Below are 26,840 nucleotides of genomic sequence, written 5' to 3'. Positions count from 1 at the left end.
TTTAGCTTCAGCTTCACCTCACAGCTGCCTTCCTTCTCACATGATCTTATATATTTAGATTTGGTATCTGGTATCTGGACTGCTTTACTGTTAATTAAAGTTTGGGGAAAAAAGTGTATACATCCTCTATAGAGAACACACTTCAATGTGACTTTTTTTACAAATTATTTTGTATAATGTTTACTTATTTGCTAAATTTAATATATTTTATACAACATAATATAAAATATATTAAAATAGAAGATGTCATAACTTTTGTGCAAGCAGTTTTGTTTTCAGTATGTTTCAATTTAGTAAAGAATAAACAGTAATTGTGTATTAAAATGTGTTAAGGTGTGTTCTCTCTTATTTTAACTAGAAAAGCAACAAAACATGTCATCTGACCAGAGGTGCCCAAACTTTTGCATATGACTGTAAGTGTAACTGGTGTACCTATTTCTATCGAGATGATTTAGAAAAATACTGGAGTGTTCCTATAAAGGACCATCCATTGAAATGCTATTTAGAGAACCAGAGGTGGTTCTTGTATGGCTTCCATCCAAAGAACCCTTTGGTCACTTATATTTTTAGGAGTGTACCTCCCACGCCACCCTATTGGTTCAAAATCTAGCATTTTTGACATTACTGTAATAACATGGCAATAAGAAAAGACCTCTCACGAGCATGCATGCACATTTTTCATGTTTTCTCCAAGGTAGCTTTACAATTTTCTGCTGTCTGCTAGGAACGGTGAGGTGTGTCACTGTGGGAGATGTATCCAGATGACAGGGTATGGTGAGCTCTATATGTCAGTGTAATTTGCCCATGCCTGTGCGTGACTGAAGCTGCTCTTATGAAAATGAAGGCCTCCTGGAGCGCCTCTACACTTCCCCTGATTACTCACTCAACAAGGGCACCTTGGAAATCTGTCCATACAAGCTTGGAAAAAGACGCTCGGCCAGCATTGATATACCAAGCGGCCTTCAATCTCCATAGTGATAGCAGAGCATACATAACCTTTCTCTGGGTTCGCTTTCCGAGACAGGTTGTAATTACTTTTGCATTCAGTCACAAGCTGAAGAAGAGATCATTTTTCCAATAAATGTCTCATTATGACATTTGTTCCAGTGTGTGTGTGTGTGTGTGTATATGTGTGTGTGTGTATCTTCATGGCATAGAAGAGAATGTGCCCTTTGTGCTGGATCTAATGCCAAGATCCTAATATGGTAGCTGACTAACTGTTAAAGCAACTCCATATTAAACACCCACTGCCGTATTTATATAGCCACATTTATGTGGCTTGTCTTCATTGTGTGGTGAGTCCACACTTGACCAAGGTTTTGTCCTTTTCCCACAGCTCTAACAGTAGTTGCTTGGAACCGTGTGTTCAAAAGTTTGGAAAAAAAGTAATTTCAACAGTATAAAAATAGTGGGAAAACTAATTTGAGGTGAATGATGAACGGAGCTGTAGGTGATTCTAAAATGATTGAGAAAAATTTAGAGCGTCAAGATCAAATTTATAATAAATCTAACATCCAGAATGGCTCATACTGGAAAAATGTAATCATATGAAGGACAACAGAAATGATTGTGAGTTGATAATTACAGTATAGGGTGTATAGTACATAGGTACTGTGCAAAACTCAGAAACCACTCTCCATTTATTTAATGTCCAGGCCAAACGGTCGCTAAATACAAATTATTAATATTCAGGGAAAAAAACAAAGTAGTATATGTTTAATACAACCTTAGTAACTAAAAATATCAGTATTTAGTTTGGCTGTTCTTTACTTTTATTATAGCTTCCATTCTTTTCAGGAGACTCACTTTAATTTTTTTCTGAGAAATCTGCAGGAATATTTTTCCACATTTCCAAAGTTCCGTCTTAGAGGTTTGGTGCACTTTCAGCTTCTCACGGTTCAAATAATCCAAAACACATTTAGTGTTGAGGTCTGGACTCTGGGGTGGTCAGTCCATTGTTCTGAGAACACCAGCAGCTCCTTTTCATTTGTACATTTTTCTTCTATTTTTCTCTCAGTGAGGTTTTTCTTGTCAGCTACACATCCTTTCAGAGCCATAGCGCTGAGTCTTCTCACAGAAGGATGGACAGAAACACATGTGGATGTTTTCTCTGTATCTTTTAATCTTTTTTTTTTTCAGTTATTTTCACTTGACCTTCTCCTATATTATGAAATATCTCCTGAAAAAAATAAATCTTGAAACCAGGGAAATTAAGCAAGGCAAGCTCTGCCTCTTGCACAGTGCTGTATAATAACTCAGATTCTGTGAAATTTTGAATAAAACATCTTAAATATCTTTTGGTGTCTAATTATAAAATTCTTATTTTATATATGCATTATTGTATATAATTATCATAAAATAACAGAAACTAGCAATAAATAGTGAATTCAAACTTTTGAACTATAATGCATTTATTTAAGATATTTTTCCCCAAGTGTTGCTTATTAATTACTTATATGTATGTACAAGGGGCATCGTAATTGTAAGGGCTACTGCACACTGGATGTGCACCTTCTAGCCCTGCACTATTTCTCTGAGTTTCCTCAGCGTTTTGCTAAAGTTTTATTATAATAAACCCAAAAGGCCAGAGCAGGTGATGTGTGGCTTCAGAGTTACACCAAGAAAGAGAGCCATTCTCTTAAGTCAACTAGTGTTGTCACCTCACATCCTTTAGCTTTAAAAAGGCAGGCTTGTGGGAGTTGGTTAGCAGATACCAGTCATGATGAATTTACTAAATGATGTTGGAAGTTCCATTCCATTAAATCTATATGAGTAGGCTGGTAAACTGGCTACACTTCCTATATGCTATAGCAGTGCCTTGTACTAACTGCTATGCTGTAAGTCAGTGTGCAGTAGCCTAAAGAGCAAGTGCTTATCAGAATCAGTTATAATAGACAGGTATTAACCACTAGCCTGATATGCACAGTGTGACTCTCACACACCCACACACACACATTACTTCCTCCCTGAGGACTTGTGCGCATGCATACAAATGTCATGCTTGCACTGTTGCTTTTGTGCCCCGGAGCACGATTTAATTGCTTCTTTTCATTCATATCTGCAAGTGCTCTTGGACAGGAATGAAGTATGCAACAGGGAGAAAAAAACACACTGTTATCAAGCACACACACACACACTCTTTCACAAACTTAACAGTGTCCGTAGACTATGTTTTACAAGCAGTCGATTATGCACGGAGTCGCTCGTGTGAAAATAACATCGCGTCTGAATACCAAATACATTGATAAATCAGGCCTTGGAGGATTATTGATTAGAACAGAGGAGTTTTTGTGTAAAATGAGATTTTTTGCAGCAGGCAGAGCTGCGTGCCTACCGCCTCACTTCCAAAATCAAACCTTTGCTGGATGTCATATCGACTGCGTTGCTTTGATGAATGGAATTCCTTGTGGAAGAAGGGGGGCGGAGTGGCCGGATAAAAAGGATGTGATTCAAATTAAGCCGAGCACGTGAGAGTAAACATAGACAGGCTTTGTGCACTTCACAGCCTAAGACAGCGGGGAGAAGTGACTTATTCAGCTGGTCTGAATGCAGTGGAATGTACAGCATCTTTGGTGTCATATTAACATGTATTATCGACTGATTACTTGCATTTTTTTATAGATACAGTGCTGCTAGATATGATTTCCGCAGTTTTTAATTTCCCACGATTGCTGTAAAGCACTTGGGCTGTTACCAAACAGCAGAAGCATGATCAAAGACAAGCAATTAGTTCCTACTTTCTTTATCTCTAAGATCAGCTCAACTCAGAGTTGGCTTTGACTTTGTTTTAAGGCTTGTCTGTCAAGCCTGTGTGGCTGCCCGTGTGTGGACAGGCCCTGGTCTATTGACTGACAGGCTTCAGGTCAACACTGATAGCTGATCGATTGGGCGAACGATCGGCGGCTCTTATCTTGTCACGGCGGGCTCGGAGCAGGCCAGGGGCCGTGCTCCGCGCTATTGGCACCCGTTCACCACACATTGAGCTCCATTGTCAGAGCCTGGCCTGATGAGTCTGTGAGATAACGCTCAGACAGCCCTGCTCAAACAAGCTGCCTCACAGGGATCTCATTCGCATTTCCCACACTCCTCTTCCCATTCCGCTTCCTGGGTTACTGATTCCTGCACACATTGTGCAGTTCTTTATCTACATCACCAGGAATTTCTTGGTGCAGTTAAACCCCTTCTGCTCTAAGCTTATTTTTCTGTTGGTAATCTTGAGGCTTCTACTACAAGTTTTTTTAGTAACTGCTGTGAAATCGAGATAAATTATATAGTTCTAGAGTGAGGAAATGTAGCGTGAGCCCCCATCCAGTCTTCAGGGTTTGGTCTTATCAAACCGAACCCACCGGTGGTACATTAAGAGATGTATCTGTGTGCCGATGTCACACGAGATGTATCTGTGTGCTGATGTTTAACTCATTTAAATGTGAACACTGAAAGCCAACCTCAGGTTGATGTTTAGGTCTCAAATACAAATTCACCATTATACTTATGAAGATGTGACGTTCGTACTTTAATCATGTCCTCAGAAGACACACCCTTCACCCAGTTTTGACTCAGTGAACTCAGAATCTTCAGATTCATCCAGTCAAGGAACAAAACACAACCCACGTTATAAAAGATTCTGACCATTGGTTTGGACTTGGCGTGAGTGAGAAAGGGGTGGAGTCGACAAGGTATCTCAAATAACAGGCACTCGAAACTACGGGGACTTCATCACCAGCCAGTTATAAAGGTGTCAGCATCAGGGGTTACTGTACACAAGTACACTGTACACATCTTCTGAGCGAGTGCACAAGCTGATTCAAAGAGCAGTTCATATCAGAAATGATTGATTTGTTCAGTCATCTTCTTCTTTCGGCTCCTCCCTTTAGGGGTCACCACAGCGGATCTGATTTGTTTAGTCATAGCAGTGATAAAATGCATCTTATGTGTTACTTTGTGTCAGCTTTGGATCATTTCATTTCATTTATCATAATATTTACACACAATGTATAGAGCAACAAGCCTTTTCAAATTCTGTAAAAAAAATGAAAAACATAAAAAATAGAGATACAAGGGTTTCTTCTGACAACAGCAATATGCTTTAAGAGTTATGAGATGATGATTGTGTCATTAATGTGTTGAAGCTCACATGGGGTAGATTTTACTGTGGTTATCAATGAGAAGTTTAGAGTTATTTCAATTAACGTAATTTTGACATTTATGACATGTAAGTGCTTCTGTAAGCCTGTTGACTTTAAGACAAATCAAGGTGGAAACTGGGAAGAGAACACAAGAACCCTAGAGAGGGCTTTTCCATGCCAGTTAGAGCCAAGCCTTTTGAATATTGCATGACATTTAAGAAATCTTGTTTAATTCTGGAAAGAACACTGAGATATGACTGTGAAGGTGACGTTCAATGATCCAGAGGATGTGCACTCACACTTTCAGTGCTGTATTAAGTGACTGAATCATCTCTACTAGTCCTGTGCTATCTCACTTTTTTGTATCAGCAAAAGGATTTTGTGAGTGCTGAACGCTTTGGGGAAAACAAGGCCTTGCATTGTTCAGGAAAGCTGTTTTGCGTACTACCTTTACATCAAGGTCAGCATAATGAAACATTGTGCACTGTACTGTGTAATTTTACTGTATTGAGTTTTTGTGCACTGTGAAAAGGTATCATCTGCTTCTAGTCTATTGAATCAAATATAGCGTAGATGTGGTGTGTAAGCAGAGGACTTAAGTGTTGTGTGTGTATGTGTGTTACAGTTTAATTTCGTGGGCCGGATCCTGGGCCCGCGGGGGCTCACCGCCAAGCAGCTGGAGGCTGAGACAGGATGCAAGATCATGGTGAGAGGCAAAGGCTCCATGAGAGACAAAAAAAAGGTAAAATTCCCAAAACAAACACACACACACAGGCACTCATTCAAAGTCCACAAGTCCATAAGTATGTAGGGGGGTAGGTACTGGCTGTCAAAGGTTTGGGTACAATTAGTCTCACAAGTCAGAATTCTGCCTGTCTGCAAGACTCATCTACTTTGATCCCTTAACTTTACATATCAAACAAATCCAACTCAGCACTTAGAAATCAAATGACTAATGGTAGATTAAAAAGCAGAAATGGCAGTTTGATCTGCAATAGTAATTCAGCCACTGAGATGTAAACATATCATTCAGAGTAGTGTGAAAAGAAATGACTCATTGTAGAGAAGTTCGGTTTTCATTACAGTGTTGGTGATAGGAACCAGGGGTTGCGATGTCTACAACACAAATAGAGCCATTTTATTTGCTGTCCAAAATGACCAGTGAACCTACACATGTCTTCTGAGTTTCTGTGTAATGTTGATGATGGTAAAATAATCATCAATTTGGACAAAAAAGAAGTTTATTTAGATGCTAATCGGATTTTAATCTAATTAAAAAATACATTGTAGGCCAAAACCTTCTCAAAACCATCATAGAACAGTGTCTCAGACATCAGGCAGTGTAGTCATAAGCACTTTATGTAACAACATTTCTGTGATGGAGCTTTTAGAGACAAACTCTTCAGATGTCTGGTTCCTGTCACCACCACTATGAACAATTTTGAGTCAGTAAGTTTCGTAAGAATGGTGCATATCACATCAAACCGCTCTAAGTGACTTTGTTTACATCTTAACCATTTAATTATGCAGACATTTTTTTAAAATCTGTGGAATTTTCCTTTAATTTCAAAATACTACATATTTTTCTCAAGAGCAATAACTATCTATCTAAGAGTTAAGAATTCAGACTGCAGGAGTACTGTAATACATTTGGAACAGAATTTTCACTCTCTTGTGACTCTGAACGGTTATTTATGATTTGTACTACTTTGAACTACTTCTGTAAGCCTGTTAACTTTAAACCAAAGGGCAGAAGCTCTTGCAGCAAGCTGGGTGGAGAACACAAGAACCCTGGAGAGGGCTTTTCCAAGCCAGTTAGTACTTTCAATGTTGCATTACATTTAAGACACAAAATCATGTTTAAATCTGGGATAAACGCTGAGATATGTTTCTGAAGGTGGTGTTCAGTGACCCTGAGGATGTGCACTAGCACATACAGTGGTGCACACTGGAGTGGCTGAAGCACATAGCCAGTCAGACTGCAACAGACAAAACCCCACAGGTGTGGCCAACTTATCCTGCAGAAGATATCACATGCTATGTTTACGATGTGGGAGAAGTGACTGAGGCTGAGACCAGAGTAAACTTCTCATTTTACAGTATTTTTCATACAAATGAGCATATTGTCTTTGTTGCTTTGCAATAACTTGTTAAAGGTGAAGTTATTTGGAGGAACACAAATCTTACTATACAAATACTAGCAACAATATTTGAGACAACACCAAATCCCACATACACTCTTAAAAAAGATGGTTCTTCAAGGGTTCTTTAGTAAAGAAAATGGTTCTTTGCATCGTGAAATGGTTTTTTAGACTGATGGAGACTGTCTTGTGCATAGGTTCATATAGAACCTTTTTGAAAAGGGTTCTGTATAGCACAAAAAACAGTCTGATTTCAAGCTTTTCACAGTAGAAGAACCCTTTTTGGTGCTATATAGAACCCTTTTCAAAAAGCATCTACAGCACATTCTCCATCAATCTGAAGAACCATTTCACCATAGTATAAATAGTGTAGTTTATCTTCTTGTTGTGATGGCATCACATATAAGCACTCATAGGCAACTGTGTACAAGTTTCTGCTTTTACAGTTGATCTGAATAAAATGCTTTCTTTTCATGACACACCGAATGTGCAACCAAAGGTTTCTGTCGAACTGTCACCACAGCAGCTTAAATCAGAAACTTTCAGCATCTGTCAAGTAAGAGTGTGAGCTATGGTTCTGTTATCACTAAGATGGAACTTTGGATGTTAGTTTCATAATTGGAGCTGGATGTTGGAGGCATCAAAGCAGATAGCATTTGCGGTTTGTTAGTTGACTTAGCAAAAATGTATGTTTAAACATTTGCCTTTGATACTCTGGACATGTTTTTGTCTTCTTTGTTTTACCTTCACAGTAAAATTAGAAGTTCCTCCCTTTAGACCTCCACTTGAGTAAAAGTACTAAAGTATTTGTCTTCATATGTACTTAAGTACTGAAGGTAAAAGTACTAAAAGATTAATTATAGCAGTAATGTCCTTATTATCATTTTTGTAAGAAGACTCTTACATGAGAACATTTTAGGTGAAAATACTCCAGTGTCTCACTTGGTGACGCTGACGTCTATTAAAATGATCATAAGCACAAAAGACTGAAGGCAAACAGTTTCCATCAGGGAGAACCGAGTGGCTCTGAAATCACTTTTACAGACAAGCAAAGTTTCAGTTTAAGGTTTATTTGCAACTTAGATACAAGTTTAATAAAAACTGGCTTTAATCTCAGGTTCACAAACGAGTTTTTCTTTACTATATTGCATCTGTATGTTCATAAACATAGTCAAAACAAAACAAATTTACAATAAAGTGTTTGTGTAAATTCTGAAAAAAAGACATACCAGTCACAACTGCATATGTGTACATATTTCTATGTTACATTTACATGTTACATTTTTATGCACACATAATCCAAATGGAACAACAGATTTCACATAATGTAGTGGAGTAAAAAGTAAGATATGCGTGAAAGTAAAAAGTCACCCAAAATGGAAATACTAAAGTAAAGTACAGTAGAAAATAACTACTTAATTAGTAACAAATTAATAAGTAACAAATTGCATTTAATTAGTTACTGTACAGCACTGTCTAATACTAACCCGAGCATAGGGCAAAGTGTAATTATATTTAGTAATACTAAGCTTAGCATTAAAGCCAGTTTGTGTGGTGCAGCCTGCTGTCATTTAGTGAATCTGAACAATTTTGTTATAACTAGCCTACGTTTGAACTGATGTAGACCTAGAAAAATAAACCCAAAGTGTTAGTAAAAAACAGGATAAAAAGGATATTTTTCCTTCGTTACCAACAGTCAGAAAAGGTAATGTTGCTAGCAATCAATTAAAGCAAATTGCTGCCAGTTACCATTGTGTGTAGAGAATCATGCTAATGCTAGCTTCCATTCATTGTTAGCAATGTGGCCAATTTTTCAGTAACTTAAAAGTAATCAAATCTGAAAAGAAGACACAGTAGGCATGGCGGTTTTACCTAGTTCTTCTAAGCATGGATGAACATCATGTGGAGCAATGTATGTAAACTGGCCTGGTTTAGTCTTTGCTGGGCTTTTTGGAGGCCCTGCTGAAGTGTTCAGTTTTCCTGATAGTAGGGAATAACAAGCCCTCCCCAAACTGCAGTTTTGCTCCTGAGAGCTTTGGGCAGGTGTTCAAACATTGTCCTTGGCCTCAGATTGCATGGGGCCTGGCTCCAGTGGCCCCGCCAGGGCTGCTGTCCCAGTCAAAGCCTGAGTCTGATCACTGCACGCTGGGTCTCTATCTCTCCAGGTCAGCAGGGGGTATGGGAGGGTCTGATACTAAGGGTTATGTCCATAGTCCATTACAACAGTCTATGAACACTTGGATAAACATACATGATCTCAGACTTTCATAAATGAGTAGATGTGCCTCAGTGTTTGGTTATTTATCTGATAAGTAGTTTGGCTAAGGAACCAACATGCATTGCATATTAGACATTACTTTGACTAATACCAATCAAATGTTTGGACATACCTGAATGAAGGTTTTCATAATCTTAGAAACATTTTGAACAAAAACAAAAAAAATGTGGGCTTGAAAGTTGTTTCAGTGACAGTGAATATATATTGACGTACTCCAACATTTCAGTATGGAGTTTAGCAGCCAATATATGTTTAATATATGAGAATTTTCATTTCTGTTGGAAAAGCATTCCAGCTGGCTTCTCATGAAGCTGCTTGAGAGAATGCCAACAGCATGTAAAGCTGCATGAAAGGAAAATTCCACCAGTTTGTCTAAATATCTGCCTAATCAGATAACTAATATACAGTCATTCATACTAGTTTGATTCAAATTGCACTGCTGTAGAATCAGGATTGTTCTTAGTGGTGGTGACAGGAACCAGGCGTCTGAAGCATTTTATGTCTCTTAAAGCTCCCTCACAGAAAGATATTACATGAAATTGTTACAGTTACACTGCTTGATGGTTGAGACGTTGCTCTACAATCGTTTTCAGAAGGTTTTGAGCTTAAGTATATTTTTAAAATCCATTCATTGGTAGAGAGGAACATGCATGGTGTTATAAGGCAAAATACTCACTCCCGCTATTTTACCATTTTCAACATTACATATACCAACTCAGAAGATTTGTTGGTTCACTGGTCATTGTGGACAGTAAAGAAAATGGCTATATTTCTGTTGTGAACATCACAACACTTGGTTTCTTTAACCATCGCTGTAAAGTCTTCACATCAAGCCACTCTGAATGATTACATCACAACCAGTGATTTATGTAGATATTTTGAAAGATTGGTTGAATTTTCCTTTAAAGCAAATGGAGATGACAGTTCATATGACAGTTTTTAGTAGTTTTTCAATACTTTGTTGGTCACTACATAATTCACTTGGTCACTGTTATTCTAAAATCTTAATCTTCTTAAAATAAAAAAAATGCTTAATCTTAAAATCTTTTAAAAAAATAAAAATAAAACATGTGGGCAGTGGTGGACTGGAGGTTAGGGAACCAGCCTTATGACTGGAAGGTCGCCGGTTGCTGATGGATTTTGTGGTGGCACAATCAAGTGCAGCCTGTTCATTTTTCTCCCACTCCTTCCATGTGTACGTGCATTTGTATGTGATGGAGTTCCAGGACGGAGGTGAATTTGTGTTTCCATCAGCGGGGTTGGTCGTATATTTGGACAAGTGACTGTAGCAGAGATAGTTATCGGAGGGCGTCCCGCACGGTGCTGAGGGAGAGAGATGGGGAAAAATAAAACAAGTGCTCTGTGAAAAGCACCGTTGTCATCTCACGGTCCGCTCCCACATCTGGATCAGTTCTGTATCCTGTTGGAGCACAGCTGGTCATCAGCATATCAGATCTCAGCTCCGCGTGTGTGTCCGCATGTGTGTTTGTGTGCGCCAGTGTGTGTATGTGTATTTGCACAGTCCATCTGACATTGATGGGGTCATCTGAAGCCTTCATTTCAAAGCGTAAACATTCACATAGTCTTTTGAGTTGGTTGATGAGTCATTGTGATGGATGTAGTAATGGAAGTAACATATCAATTAAGTAATTTTGTGGTTGATTAATGAATAATTAATTATTTGAACATTAATTATGGAGAGTAGGCCCCATGTGTTAAATTCATACAGTACTGTGCATCCACAAAAAAATTTCATCTTGGAAATAAATGTGTTTTTGCCATAAAACTTTACAATGAGTACAAATACGTTTAAATAAAGCAATAGAGGAGAAGTAGCATTGCTGGGTCTGGAGAAAAATAAAACAGGCTAAAATATGGCCTGCGCTGCTCTGAGTGGCCCTGTAAAGTCTGAAATAATGATTGAAGTTTCAGAGGCATTGGGTCGGACTTGCCGGGATTTTTTAACCACTTCTTGCATCTTAAAGTATTAATGTTACATGCATAGGATCAAAAAGAAGATCCAGTTTGATTTTTAGGCCTCAAATAAAAAATCAACATTGTTCTGATGCAGATATGATAACAATAGTAGACAATTTACTCATTTTACATTCCTGGAAGACACATCCTCACAGAGCTTTGACTGAGTTCTCTTTGCATTCTCTTTTGACATATTTGCAATCATCAGATTCATCCACTCAGGGAGGGGAAAACATTTTTCCATGTATTGCGTATGATTACACTAAATCACTAAAGAGCTAAAGGCTAGCTAGTCAACATAGCAAGCGTCAAGTCTTTAAAACTTATTCAAATTTTTTTCTTTAGAGGATTTAGTAGCGTGAACATGAGATATCCTCACATATTCGCTAGTTGGCATACATCTTGGTTTTGTTGTAGCACTGTACTATCCAATGCTCAGATACCGCTTTTGTGTGTCTGTAAAAAGGCCCTTCCTGTCAAAGTAGGCAGCTCTTAGTCCTACTGAGTGATGAAATTCAACAGATTTCCTGGTGGTACAAGTCTACCAGTATTATTTTACCAGTGGACTAGACTTGCCTGTGTCAACAGCCGACATGGCTGCTCAGGACTACATTTCCCAAAACCCCTCACTGCAGCATATTTCTAAGAAACAATCAAAATACTGTACATTTGTCTAACAAACTTACATGCTGGCACATCATCCACTGAGAAGAAAAGCCAACCTGTAGAAGACGACAAGTCCTCATCAGCACATACTGTTCTGATGATTAGCTTTAACAAATTACTTATTATCAATGCTGCCTTCAAGTTGTGTCAGAAATATCGCGTTTACGAGATTAAAACACACCAGAGTGTCAATTACTAGTGGAAAACTAGTGGACTTTTTTGGTGAGCCCTGACTTTCTGTTGTGCTGTTTGTAAAGCCGATCCTTAGTTGGTGCGGGAGCACAGCCTCCATGTTGGAGTATCTGAAGAGGAAACTTGTTGGTTCACTGGACGAAGAAGATTTATCTCAGTAAAATATGCCGCGTCCCAAATTGCATACTACCTCACTAAATAGTGTGTAAAAATAGCACATATACCATTAGAAGTGCACTCATTAGCGTTGTGTGTGGGTTGGGACACGGCAATAGTTGTGCTAGCAAGCTACTTCATGTTCTGAGCCAAGCTGTAACATTTCCTATTTACAAATGCATGTTCTCTGGAATCATTAATGTTGCTAGAACAGAGAAGCAAGTAACTATTATTCACAGTGACCCTGTTCACTTTTTAGATGATGCTAAGAGTTTTAACCTAAACACTTAAATTAAGTGATACTTTTTTAATACCACAACCGGGGAAATTCCACCTCCGCATTTAACCCATCCGTGAAGTGAAACACCACATACACACTAGTGAATACACAAACACTAGGGGGCAGTGAGCACACTTGCTCAGAGTGGTGGGAAGCCCTATCCACAGCGCCTGGGGAGCAACTGGGGGTTTGGTGTCTTGCTCAACCAGCAACCTTCCAGTCACAGGGCCAGTTCCCTAGCCTCCAGTGTGGTAAAATTTGGCGAAAACAGGAGGGCGTTTAGCTCCACTCGCAAACAATTTAAAAAGGTAGTTCTCCGTGAACACACAGGGTAGTTGGACAAAGGGTTACCCTTGAAATTAAGCATTTACACAGAATAGTTAAGATTAAACCGTTCATAGAGAAGTTTGCCACACTATCCCCTCCACGCTGTCAGAGCAGGTCTTCTCGGCAGCGGTGAATATCTGCTCTCAGAGGAGAGCGAGACTCTCACAGGAGCACAGAGAGACGCTGACTTACCTCTGATTCAGTAAATCTGTGAGCAGAATGCACAGACCACACTGTTTAAATGTAACATTTACATTAAGATACTTTTTTTAAATTTACTTGATTAAAGGAAAACGATTTAGTTTTGTTATATGTTATCGCTGCTTCATTGCTCATCCTTGGTTATAAATTTTGACAGGAAAAATACATTGGAGTTTTGTTTTTTTATATTTTGTGTTAGCAGGAAAGTTCATTAAAACAGTGAATTCTGTGAATATTATTCATCTATACTGTTGTCATTGTTAATTAGCAAATGCATAAACCAACCTCAAGCCAAATTTTAAAAGCTAATAGCTACATAAAAGTTATTTGGCAATGTAGTGATTCATAATCTGAATAATTGATTATTCGTTTCAGTAATCTATAGACATTTAGCTGCTCAGGACTACTGTTTCCCAGAACCCCTCTCTGCAGCACGTGACTCAGGACCCTTTTAGATCCACCTATCCCGTTCCAGTTCACCTAACTACTGATCATCCACACCTGTTGCTTGTTACATGTGTTTGTTAGTTTAGTATAGTATATAAACCCAAACCTCAGCTTAGTTAGTTCATCACTCATGTGCCTTTTTCTGTTCCTCTGTGTCGACTCGTGTTGTGTTTATGGCCCTGATTCAGGTCTTGCCATTTTGTCCTGTACTGATTCCCTGGCTTTCGACCTTGTGCATGTGTTTACCGACTGTGAGTTTGGATTGCCCTATCGATTTTAAAAGTATTCTTCTCAAGCCTCTGCTGCAAGCATCTGGTTCCATCTGCCGGTGTCACAACTAGACACACCTAGTAACTAAGGTGCTCAGCTAAACAGCGAATAACATCCTTAGATTTTCTTTGACCTTCATTTCATTCTTGCTGTCTGCCTCAACCTTTCTTTTCCAGTCACATGGAGCTGTGTTTGGTTGTCGCTGGATATAAGCTTATTCTACCTGCACACATTTGATTAGATTACTCTCCACTTGGGCAAGTGTCCTTGTCCTCTGTGTCATATTTCCTAGCTCCCATATACACATACGCACGTACACACACGCACAACTACACACCCCGCTTAAGTGAAACAAATGCCAGCTGACACTGGGTGTGTGTTCATGGAATGCAGAATGGCCCACCAGTAGCCCAAGCAGATAAGAATAGAAATGTAGCATCCAGAGAGAGTGCTGCAAGGAAAACGTCTATGCCTATTATTGCTCTTTACTGGTAAATAAATAAATAAATTAGCTTGATTCAGTGTTGTGACATGACTGTGGTCTTTTTATGTTTTCTAAAATCACAGTTGAAATTTATTGAGAGCGAACACACAGAGGCCTTTTCATTCAACAGCAGATTTTCAATAGCCTGGTTTTATAAGCTACAGTGCCACATCATCATTTGGACATAGCCAGACAATAGTGAACTTATCAAAGCTCTCTAAACAGAGTTGAGTTTCTTTTGTCTTGCCTCAGCCTAAAGCACAGCTTTAATACGAGGTGAGATGGCATCTGGCAGTGGGATTATTTTCTGCTAACACTCAAGGCAAAGCTTTTCACAACCTGCACATCTATCCAGCTCTCATTTACAGACATCTCAGGCAGCATCAGAAGTACTCTCTCCTTCTTTCTCTTTTCACAAGATGCCCAGATAATGTGCTCACCTGCAGATGTACTTATTTTATATATTGCATACGTTATTTTATACAATTTTTCTGTTTTTTATACAATTTTTCTGACCTTTACATTTTCTGCATGGAAAAATAAAGAACCGTGTCTGTGGTATATTTTTCAAAAAGTATCTTATTTTTAGCAGTCACTGATTAGTCTGAAGATATTTGTTTACATCTGTAATAGGGCTGTGCACACATACTGAAATACTCAGTTAATCATTTGAGGCACCAGCATTTTAATCCTGAAATAACATGAAATACCCCCCGTGACCATGAGGGAGAAGCAGCTTAGATGTGTGGGTGTAATGCAAAATACAGAAAAATAAAACATAAAAGTATCATTCCCTATACATCCAACTTGTTTCTGAACAAAACCACTTAAACACATGTTGAATCTTCCTTATGACCAAATTAATAAATAGGAACTTTCAAGGAAGACAGCAGGTATCTCTGACGCTAGAGTTTGCTCATTAGCTCATGTAAAGATAAAGAAGCATGACCGATCTATCTGTAACACTTGATTTGGCGTCATCCTTTGTAGATGACTAATAAGCTCTTAACAGGTTATCAGTAACAACATATCATTGAAGTAGCAGTAGTGAAGCACCTGAAGACATTGTACAAGTAAATGGCTTGTAGATGTTCTGTTGATACATTACTTACATTAAGTAGATTTATTGTTAATATGTTGCTTCCATTACACAAAACCTAACCCTAACCCTGGCCCTAATTCTAACCCTCATCCTGGCCCTAATCCTAACCCTAACCTTAATCTCAACCCAAAACCTAATCCTAACCCTCTGTTGAGTGTTTGTTTTGAAAAATTGACCACTTAAAATAAAGTGTCACCATCCTGTCTAGCTAGCTAGCTGTACTGTTCCATAACGCTAAGAGAGTAATCACAAAGCATAATTCACAACAGCACAGTACTGTTTATCAGTAACTCCACTGACAACACATAACAGCAGGTACAGCAGTCATTAAAGCTGTAAAGAGGGCAGGGACTAAATGTCTTTCATTGATAACATTACAGGATGAACTAGTTGACAAACACACAAACCATCATGGTTGGAAAACCAAAACATATAAAAGTGTCCTTAGAGTAGGATTATCATGCTGTAACAAACCAAGCTGAATTGAAATGAACTGTAGATGGAGAAATAAAAGCTAATTAACAAAAGGAATCCATGAGGAATCGACCCCCTCACTTCAGTATTCAGACAGGCTGGTCACTTTCCCAATATGCTCTGCAAATTACAGATAAACCTTGCATTTAGGGTATACAGTAGATTCCTGTGGAGCTTATTGTGCAAATTCATATCAGTTCTTTACAGTGCGTGTTTGTGTTTAATGCATCATCGTTGTAATTAATATGAAATAGAAATGTTAGCATATGAGGAGCCTTAGTATATGAAGATTGTTGTTGTGCTTATACTGGGATCCTACTGTCAGCTGTAGCCTTTGTTGTTCGGGCAGGGCCTGTCAGAGAGGCTCTGCTCCACTGTTGAGCCTGCTAGCAATTACTGTTATTAGGCCTGTCACAATCATTTCAACACCATCTAGTCATACTACAGCTACCATGCAGAAGCAATGTATGAGACTGTGTGTGTGTGTGTGTGTGTGTGTGTGTGTGTGTGTGTGTGTGTGTGTGTGTGTGTGTGTGTGTGTGTGCGTGTGTTTTTATTTGGAACATCCACACTGCCGCAGACACATTGAACATTGAGCAGTTGTTTATTTGACTTTAAATTAGTATTAGGGTCATGACTTGACTAAGCTAACATCTAAAATAAAGTTAGCCAAGGGCTCATTGTTCAGCTCCGTAAATTGCAAGCAGTTTTATGAATTTTGGACTCGGGTTTAATTACTAGCGCTCGAAAACGCTGCACCTTCACGACAAGGACACCAGAGACTTAAATCAAGTGTTGTCTTGGCTCAATATAAATGAGAGCTGAACCTGACAATGTACATAATATGAATGCATAATTCAGCATGGTCATTTTGCTCACTCAGTCAGCCGGGAAGAAATGTACTGAGGAACAGATTCAGGGAAACCACTAAATTAAAGGTGCATGCTTGTGTGTCTGCAGTCACGTAATTGTGTGTGGTGGTGGTCTTTAGCGCGGCAAGAATATTGGAATGTTGCAATTGGGAGTTCTCTAACAAAGAACATAACCCTGGATTTTTCTGTTCTCTAAATCCTCTAACAAGGAGCTTTGATGTGGTGGGGTTTTTACACAATCATCGAGTCGTCTGGATTTCAGAGCACAGCCCTCTCTCATTCTCCTACTGCTCTCCCCTCAACCTGAAATCCTCCCCTGGGAGAGAGGGAGAGAGAGAGGGAGGAGTCTGGTGGTTTCTGACATTCTCTCATTATCCAACCCACCGCAGTGCTGAATGGAATGGAACTGGGGTTTCACACAAATGAAAATTTAGATACCATAGTCATCATAATCCAGACACTGATTAAATCATATTAAATCTCCAATCAGGAAAACCCGCAGCTGCTGTGGCACCAATTGAGACTTGAAAGCAATGCATACTCTTTAGTTACTTGAGCATAAATCATAGAGCTCATTTTCCAAAAAAACAGAAATCAAGAGTCAGGAGGAAAAAACTCAAAAGTATGGTGTGCGTGCACTGCTGCAAGATGCCCTGGAAAGCCTAAATAATAATTTAAAATTCAGAGGCAGCGGGTTGGATTTCGCAGGACATTTTTTCATAGCAGTTCATACATCTTTATGTATTAAGGTCACACACAGAGGCTGAAAAAGGTCTGGCTCAGTGTTTAGATCTCAAATGTAAACTAACAATATACCGACGTAGATATGATGACAGTTCTGATGAAAACTCGTCCAACATGCTTGCAGTCATCAGGTTAGCCCACTCAGGGAAGTGGTCTAAAGTGCAACTAACAATACACTGTGTGCACAATTATTAGGCAAGTGAGTATTTTGACCATATTATCGTTTTTAGGCATATTTTCTAACTCCAAGCTGGATAAACTTGAATGCTTAATGGATTTAAGCATAGCAGGTGATGTGTATCTGTGTAATGAGGGAATGAGGTATGGCCTAAGGAGGTCAACATCCTATATCAAGGTGTGCATAATTATTAGGCAGCTTTATTCTTTAGGTAAAATGGGCCAAAAAAGAGATTGAACTGACTCTGAAAAGTTAAAAATGACCAAAAGTCTCTCAGAGGGATGCAGAACTCTTGAAATTGCTAAGATATTGGGGCGTGATCACAGAACCATCAAACGTTTAAAAAAAAGACGTAAATTAACTGCCAAGGATTTGAGAAGAATCAAGCGGGAAGCTACCAGGAACCCATTATCTTCCAGTTCTGTCATATTCCAGAACTGCAACCTAGCTGGAGTATCAAGAACTACAAGATGTTCAGCGCTCAGAGACATGGCCAAGGTAAGGAAGGCTGAAACCCGACCACCACTGAACAAGACACATAAGCTGAAGTGTCTAGACTGGTCCAAGAAGATCTGAAGACAGATTTTTCAAAGGTTTTATGGACTGATTAAATGAGAGTGACTCTTGACGGACCAGATGGATGGGCCCGTGGCTGGATCAGTAACAGGACAGAGCTCCACTTCGAGTCGGACGCCAGCAAGGTGGAGGTGGGGTACTGGTATGGGCTGGTATTATTAAAGATGAGCAGGTTGGACCTTTTCGGGTTGAAGATGGGCTCAAAATCAACTCCCAAGCCTACTGCCAGTTTTTAGAAGACACTTTCTTTAAGCAGTGGTACAGGAAGAATCTACATCTTTCAAAAAGACAGTGATTTTGATGCAGGACAATCCTCCATCACATGCATCCAAGTACTCCTTTGCATGGCCCGCCAGTAAAGGCATTAAAGATGAAAAACTTATGACATGGCCCCCTTCCTCACCTGACCTGAACCTAATTGAGAACTTGTGGGCAATTCTTAAACGGGAGATTTACATTGAAGGAAAACAGTACAGCTCTCTGAACAGTGTCTGGGAGGCTGTAGTTGCTGCTGCACAAAAAATTGATCGTCAACAGATCAAGAAACTGACAGACTCCATGAATGGAAGGCTTATCACTGGTATTGAAAAGATGGGTGACTATATTGGTCACTATTTTTTTTTTTTTATTTCTCAGAAATGTTCATTGGAAAGCTTTGAGTTGTTTGTTTATAATTCTCACTTGAACAGATGAAAAAAGTGAGATGGGAAAATATGTGTTTTTCATTTAACTGCGTAATAATTCTGCACCATTATAGTTGCCCAATAAATGTGCACATATAGATATTCTCCTAAGAAAGCCAAAACTTCACTTTATTTTTCTTAAACATTCATGTTTGAGGTTTATTAACATTTTGTACTAACCGAGAGCACTGGAGCTGGTCATTAATAAAAATAATCCTCAAAAATAAGACTTGCCTAATAATTGTGCACACAGTGTACAAAAGATTCTTCCATGTTTTTTGTGCAATTACACATTTCAACCAGAGAGGTCCAAATCCCTAAATCTTCAATAGTGTAGCTCTAAAAAGTTATTAATACTTTGGAAGAATACATTTAGAAGAACACAGGATAGGTTTCTGGTGTCTTTGTGCTCCGTTGTATGGATTTGTTAAATTCCATCAGCAGCTCACTGGGCTTAATGTAATGAAAAATTGATTAGATAAACTGTTATTTGATGGTAACAATAAACAAACTTGACTTCCTTAAGGAAATATTTGGAAATGCTAGCACGAAAAAACAAAGAAGCCTGGTTATATGTAATGCATACTTTAATGTTATGGGGTTTAAGGTGAGGTGAAAATGTTTATAGTAAGTTCAGTTGACATTGATTTTGAAAGGCTGGAGATGCTAAAGGAAGTCTAAACAGAAAAACACTCCTCTAGTCTGCACAACACATTTCAAGATTAATTAATGATTAAGTGACCCTTATTAGTCCCACGATGGGAAAATTTGACCTCCACATTTAACCCATCTGTGAAGTAAAACACCACATACACACTAGTGAGCACACACACTAGGGGGCAGTGAGCACACTTGCCCGGAGCGGTGGGCAGCCCTTTCTGCAGCACCAGGGGAGCAGTTGGGGGTTAGGTGTCTTGCTCAAGGACACCTCAGTCTTGTACTATCTGCTCTGGGGCTCAAACCGGCAACTTTCTGGTCACAGGGCCGGTTCCCTAGCCTTCAGCCCACGACTGCCCCATTCATGGTTCATTTACTTTGAAAAAAATGTCAACTTTTCACTGAGCGCCGGCAAACCAGTGCCATACTTCATCCACACCTTACCAGTCAGTATCATGATAGTCAGCTCTCTGGTGATCTCGAGGGGCCTGATGTGATCTCATAACAAGAACACGTGTCTGAGGGCAGCTTGTTAACTTTTAGTGCTGGTTTGCTGCGTATCCGCAACAAAAAAAGACTACCCCGCTCTCTAAAATCCACCCCTCAAATTCCTCTAGTCCTTGCTCTTTTACTCAATAAAGCAAACAAAATAGACAGCTAACATATGTTGTTCAACATAAATGTTTCAGGATCACTCCTGATTTAGTTTTATCTGCATGTGATCTGTGAACGGCAGAGGCTACATTAAGTCTTTGGTAACCCTACTTTACCCCACCAGTTAGCAAGGTTGTCTCAAACTGGTGAAGTTGTTAAATAAACTCAAATAGACTTGCGTACGTGAGGCTCCCAAATGACGCAACCATCTAAGCATTGGCCCTATCATCAGGAGATCGCGAGTTTGATCCGTGGTGATGCTACAGTCATCCGTAGCTGGGAGTCCAAGAGAGCACAATTGGCCTCGCTCTCTCCAGGTGGGTAGGATGGCTCTCCTTTTTCCCCATCACTCAATGCGATGCTAGTCAGCGCAGACATCTGTTAGCTGATGTAACAGTAAATCTGGCAGTTGGCGCATTTCTCCAAGCGCGTTTGGCTGTCCAATGACGTTGCATGAGCGGCAGTTTGAAAAGAAGTGGTGGCTGGTTTTGCAGGTCTAGTAGGAAGCCTGTGGTAGCCTTCACTCTCCTAACATTGATGGCATGGTGTGATTGGGGGAGTCCTAACTAGCGGGTGGAATTGGAGGCAATTAAATTGGGGAGAAAAATCAGGGGGAAAAAAAAAGACTTGCATACATGACTTTTCACACTGTATAACAAACTGTCATCTACATGAAGAACAGAATTACAGACAAAATGCAGAGCTGTTTTCAGCCATGCAATATGCTATGTACAGTATGTTATACAGTACATTTGATTTCCCCCCAAACTGTTGTATTAAAGAACACCTGCAGTGATCTCATGACTGACACATCTGCAAAAATGTCTGATCATAGGATATTTTAAAATGATTAGAGTAGCATCTGATTGGAACTGATGGCTCCCATTGGTTCCAGTCAGATCCCACACTGAAGACTGTCCCTCCTGTTTGACCTTCTAGAGAATCCAGCCCTCAAACAAGCTCTTAAATAATGCTAAAGATAGTCGCTTTAGCATTATTAATGGGAGTGAATTTTAAGTTATTCTTATTCTTTCAGATATCTGACACCTTTGCTTACAGTTGCTGATTTTCTGCAGGGACGTGCTTGCATGTTTATGTCTGAATCCTCACTTTGTTGTTTAACACGCCTTTTGTGGTAGTTATTTCCTGAAAGATGACGCAGTTGTGAAATGTGTTTTGATTTTTTAAGTGAAAAAATGTTAACACATTTCCTGCTGGGAGTGGGACATTTAGTACACAATTTCTGTTTAATTGAGGAATTTACCAGCTGTGGTCTGTGCAAAGGTATAGTGTATTTTATAATCCATGTTTTTTTCACTAAAATAGAAATTGTGCACTAAAATTTGCAGGAAAAAAGCTGTATGTTCCCTGTAGAGGATGTTTAAACTTAATTTCACTCAGAACAAACCATAGAATTTGACTAGCTTATGGCCGTATATCCCTAAAGAAGAATGGCTGATTTCACAGCCATCACTATATAAATCCTGGAATTTTAAGCTAGGAAGACATTAACAGAGATTTGTATAGTATCTTCAGTGCTTTGCCCTTTTTCATCCAACCCCTTCCATTCTTTCTATCTTTCTCTCTTCCCTGCATGTTCCTTAGCCAATTAAGCCCACTCCCCCTCCTCCAGAGCAGGTTGTGATATTACTTCCCAGCAGCCTTGGCGGTAGGGCCAGCTTTGCTTCAGGGCAATGTTATTGCCTCTGTGAGGATTACAAAGGAACTGAACAATGGATTTATGGACATTGATTATGCTACTGCTCAGCTCCTGGATGGCCAGCTAGAGAGGGGGAGAGAGGGAGAGAGAGAGGAGGTGTAAACAAAGGCCTGCACAGCTGGACATGTTTTCTCTGTGAAGCATTGAGGGTGCATCACCTTGACTACCAGCCTGTCACCAGCTGCCCTGCAGGGCGTAGAGTGGACGCGATGTGAGACAAACTGACTGGATCATGAGATGCCAGCCACATCTCACAGCTCAGTGTTTACACACTAGCGTTGGGAAAAATAATAGATTTTTAGTTACATGGCGATTCTCAGCTTGAAAGATTCTGAATTGATTTACAAATGGTCATAATCAGATTTTAGAAAACCGTCTGAGAAAATACTCAGCATTTTTTGTACAGCTTAAGTGTTCTGATGGGTCAAGTGAGCTGTACAATCATGAAAATAAGATATTTCATGGTTTCTCACTAAGGCCTGAACAATATGAACATTTTGTGGCCGATACCAGTAACGATTTTAAGGGGCTAATATTCTGATACCCTCTGATACTCTTAAAATGCAAATAAACAACAGAAACTCACAGTATTAGATAATATATTGTATGGGCAGAGCTACCCAGAATGCATAGCACATTTGGTTTCTGTTTATCACCTCTGAGTTTATATATTTTTCATTAGTTCTTTTCATAAAAAACTTTTTTTCTGTGATGCTATTCTACCAAGGTTCAGATTCTCTTTATATGTTTTAGAATATTACTTGTATCCCACCTTGTTTCCCAAAAAGTCTACAGCTATCGCACTGTTAGCAGCCATTTCTTATCATTTCCAGCTGTTATATCGGTCAGGCACTATTTTTTGGTATAGCTGAATGAAAAACATAAAACATGTTGACATTTCTTTACAACTCACTCATTTACTCAGTTGAAGCCCATGCAGCAGACTGATGATTTTCCAGCAGGGAGGCAGTATTAGCATGCAGGTACCTTTGTGTGCTTCATTTAAAGATGGAAAAGTGAAAATGTGACATTTTCAAAGGAAAAAAGTTAAGTTACTGAGAATTACAGTGTTTAATATTTTCATTAAAGATTTTAATTAAACCAGTCAAAGGTAAAAAGGCATATAAGCTAACAATAGAATAGAATGTAGGTTTAAGTTACAGCAAGGGCTGTACTTTTTATTATAGCCCACATTACCAACCATGTTGTCTTTTTAAAGTTTTAAGTGGGGAAATTTAACCCAATAACTCGGAGCTCAGGTGCTGCCTGTGGATGAGAGCAACAAAACACCCACTTGCTGTATATGTGACAACACAGCCACACCTAACTGGCAATCTGGCACTCATCATCATTCAAGCCTAAAGAATTTCTTTTTGGCAAAATTTTTGGCCTGGATATTAATTTAAAGAAAATAATCGCAATTCAAACTGTAGTCAAAATTCACAATTAGATATTCTTCTATTCAACCCTAATGTAGGCTACAGAGATCAAAATGGAGATCCATTGAAAATCATTCTGCAAGAGGATCTGCACTCTGAATTGAAATCAAACCAAAACATGAGTCACTCATGAGTCAAATCATCACTCACACTCACGTGTACACACAATGATAGACAGGTCTACACAAAAACCTACCATTAACCCCCCAAGCAAAAATAGCAAACGCACACTCATGCACCCTGGCCATCTTCGGTGGGTTTTTTCCCCGAGTGTTATTGACTGTGTGGCCGTGGGTGGGCTGCTGGGCTGTGACAGCCAGGCACAGAGGATCAATTTTTAGCGCTTGTCAAAACCAAGGAAAGCCAAGTAAATCAGCCAAAAAAACAAAAAAAAAAAAAACAGGGACAAATGGCAAGAAAAAAAAGGAAGTGACCTAATATGAGCATGCTGCCTCAATGTCAAATGATAAATCATATCGAGCGCGTCTGATGATGCTAATGCTGCAATATTTTCCCCAGTCGCAAAAAAGGGGGGACAAGAATGGAGCCCTAATGAAAATCAGCAGGCAAAAAAAAAATGCAGCAACACAGACGGCGGCGCTGATTGTCATCAATTTTCCATTTACTAGCACAAGGAGAAAAATGAGTACTGTTTGCATATCTGATTATTGCATAAATCAAATCTTGATTTAACTGTTTCATAGGGAAATCATATATAAAAAGAAAGGCAAACAGAAAAACAAAGATGCACAGAGGCAAAGAGAAGAACTCTCCAGCTTTAAACATGTTCAGATGTAGCGTTGTGGCTCTTCAGTAGTTGGAACTACTGAGTTTGGGAGCAGTGAGTGGTTGTGCTGCAGATTTGATTGAATTTTGTATTCAGGGATGCACAGTTGAACACAACTGTGAAAACCCAATCCGCTGCCTGTCTTAAGCTTCTGTTTGCTGTTTCATGAAGCTTCCTTTATAAATCAGCACATTACTCCGTGGCATGTGCACAACATCTTTGGTAGCAGGCTACAGATCAAAGTACCACCACCTCTTTCTGCTCCATTTTAGGTTTATTTCCACAGCCTTTCCTGTTGCACCTTTGTTGGTTCTGTTATTTGTTGGAGGAGTGAAAAAACTGTGCATTGTTTTGGCCCATCAAGGTATCGAACAGTGAGACCTGGAGGCAAACTAGAATTCTGAATGCCAAAGTTTTGAAAGCAAGGACTGCATGCTTAAACTTTAACAGCTCTGGGATGTTTCGATCCGCAGTGTTCACATTTTCCCATTTGCATTGTTTGAGAATAATGTCAAACTCATTCCAATTCAGTGGCAAAGTTTGTGAATATAAATGATGTTCCTTGTATTTATGATTTATGAACTCTGCAGTATCTGAACCAATTATATTGGGATCAGTATGGGCTGATATTTGCTTAAGAAAACGTATTTTTGGTTGCATTTATCATTTATTGTACTGTGGAATAGCAGAATATTTAGGTGACTTCGCACTAATATGCTAAAATGTGTTCATTTTATTTATTTGACTGCATTTGTAAGTCTATATAATATCCAACTGGCTAAAATCCACACACACACACACACACACACTATATTGCCAAAAGTATTCAGCCACCTATCTAAATCAATGAATTCAGGTGTTCCAATCACTTCCATGGCCACAGGTATGTGGCCTTCAGATCAGCTCAAGAGCAATGTAGAGAGCTTCATGGAATGAGTTTCTTTGGCCGAGCAGCTGCATCCAAGCATGTTACCAAGTGCAATGCAAAGCGTTGAATGCTGTGGTGTAAAGTGCCGCCACTGGACTCTAGAGCAGTGGAGATGTGTTCCCTGGAATGACGAATCACGCTTCTCCGTCTGAGTGTAAAGTGTAAAGTTTGGTGGAGGGGGGATTATGTTGTGGGGTTGTTTTTCAGGAGTTGGGCTCGGCCCCTTAGTTCCTGTGAAAGGAACTGTTAAAGCTTCAGCACCAAGAGACTTTGGACAATTTCTTGCTCCCAACTTTGTGGGAACAGTTTGGGGATGGCCCATTCCTCTTCCAGTATGACTGCGCACCACTGCAAAAAGCAAGGTCCATAAAGACATGGATGAACAAGTTTGGTGTGGAAGAATTTGACTGGCCTGCACAGAGTCCTGACCTTAACCCGACAGAACACCTTTGGGATGAATTAGAGCGGAGACTGCGAGCCAGACCTTCTCATCCAACATCAGTGTCTGACCTCCCAAATGTGCTTCTGGAAGAATGGTCAAAAATTTCCATAAACACACACCTAAACCTTGTGGAAAGCATTCCCAGAAGAGTTGAAGCTGTTATAGTTGCAAAGCATGGGCCAACATAATATTAAACCCTATGGATTAAGATTGAGATGTCACTCAAGTTCATATGCATGTGAAGGCAGATACTTTTGGAAATATAGTGTATATATCTGCTGTGGAACACTGGCATGGCTTTATTGCAACTTACTTTAGCTGATGTTAGTCTAGAAACATTGAAAGAACACGTCTCTAACAGTATAACATGATGGAACATCTTCCACTGAAGAAAAGAGCACCTGTGTAGAGGTCAGGATGTCTAGCATCCAGTGCTGTATCAGTTAGTGTTAGCTCATCTGAAGAGGAAGCTTTTGTTACTCTTTCCACATGAAAACCTTCCGATTTCCCCCCAGCAGTTACTGAATAAAAAACATGTTATAAAATTTTATGTCCAGGAATCTTATTTCAATCTAGAATAAGAAAATAGTCACGGAATTTTACTATTCTAAACTTCCAAAATTGATGCTGTTAAATTGTCCCATTAGGACGAAAAATAGCATAGTATAGTGTTGAATAGTAATAATCAACAACTATTTTCTTATTCTGGATTGAAATAAGATTCCTGAACTGTTATAATCTGTATTCTGTTACTGTATAAATATATATTCTAGTCACAAATGTGACTAGTAGAGCTTCTGAATGTGCTTTTAAAAAGAAGTCTAAATGTAAAAAAATCCAGTCAAATCTAATTATGATGACATTTCTAATTATGTCAAATCTAATTATGATGACATTTCTAATTATGTCAAATCAAGTCAGTTTGTTGCAAGGTTACTTGTGACTCCTCCAATTGTGTACACTTCTTGTGTAAGAATGGTTATCTAAGTGTTGTTTAGTAAAGGCAATGGTTTTTAGTATTATATAAACCCTTTTTGCT

At 39.2% G+C, this 26,840-nt stretch overlaps 1 protein-coding gene across 5 annotated transcripts in view; it reads left to right on the top strand.

Annotated features, from left to right (window-relative positions):
• LOC108420546 (protein quaking) overlaps window positions 1–26,840 on the top strand; it is a 132,197-nt gene that overhangs the window by 58,696 nt on the left and 46,661 nt on the right. For all 5 annotated transcript variants that reach the window (XR_005130322.1, XM_037538795.1, XM_037538796.1 and 2 more), the window contains exon 3: window positions 5,752–5,868. Coding sequence is in view for 4 of the 5 variants with exons in the window: in XM_037538795.1 (XP_037394692.1) it covers window positions 5,752–5,868 (117 nt within the window). In the remaining variant the exon portion in view is untranslated. The remainder of the gene's footprint in view (window positions 1–5,751; window positions 5,869–26,840) is intronic.

This window comes from Pygocentrus nattereri, chromosome 5 (genome assembly GCF_015220715.1).
Source record: "Pygocentrus nattereri isolate fPygNat1 chromosome 5, fPygNat1.pri, whole genome shotgun sequence".
NCBI classification, from domain to species: Eukaryota; Metazoa; Chordata; class Actinopteri; order Characiformes; family Serrasalmidae; genus Pygocentrus; species Pygocentrus nattereri.
Note: the sequence above shows the minus strand (reverse complement) of the source record. Positions and strands in the feature narration are given on the sequence as shown.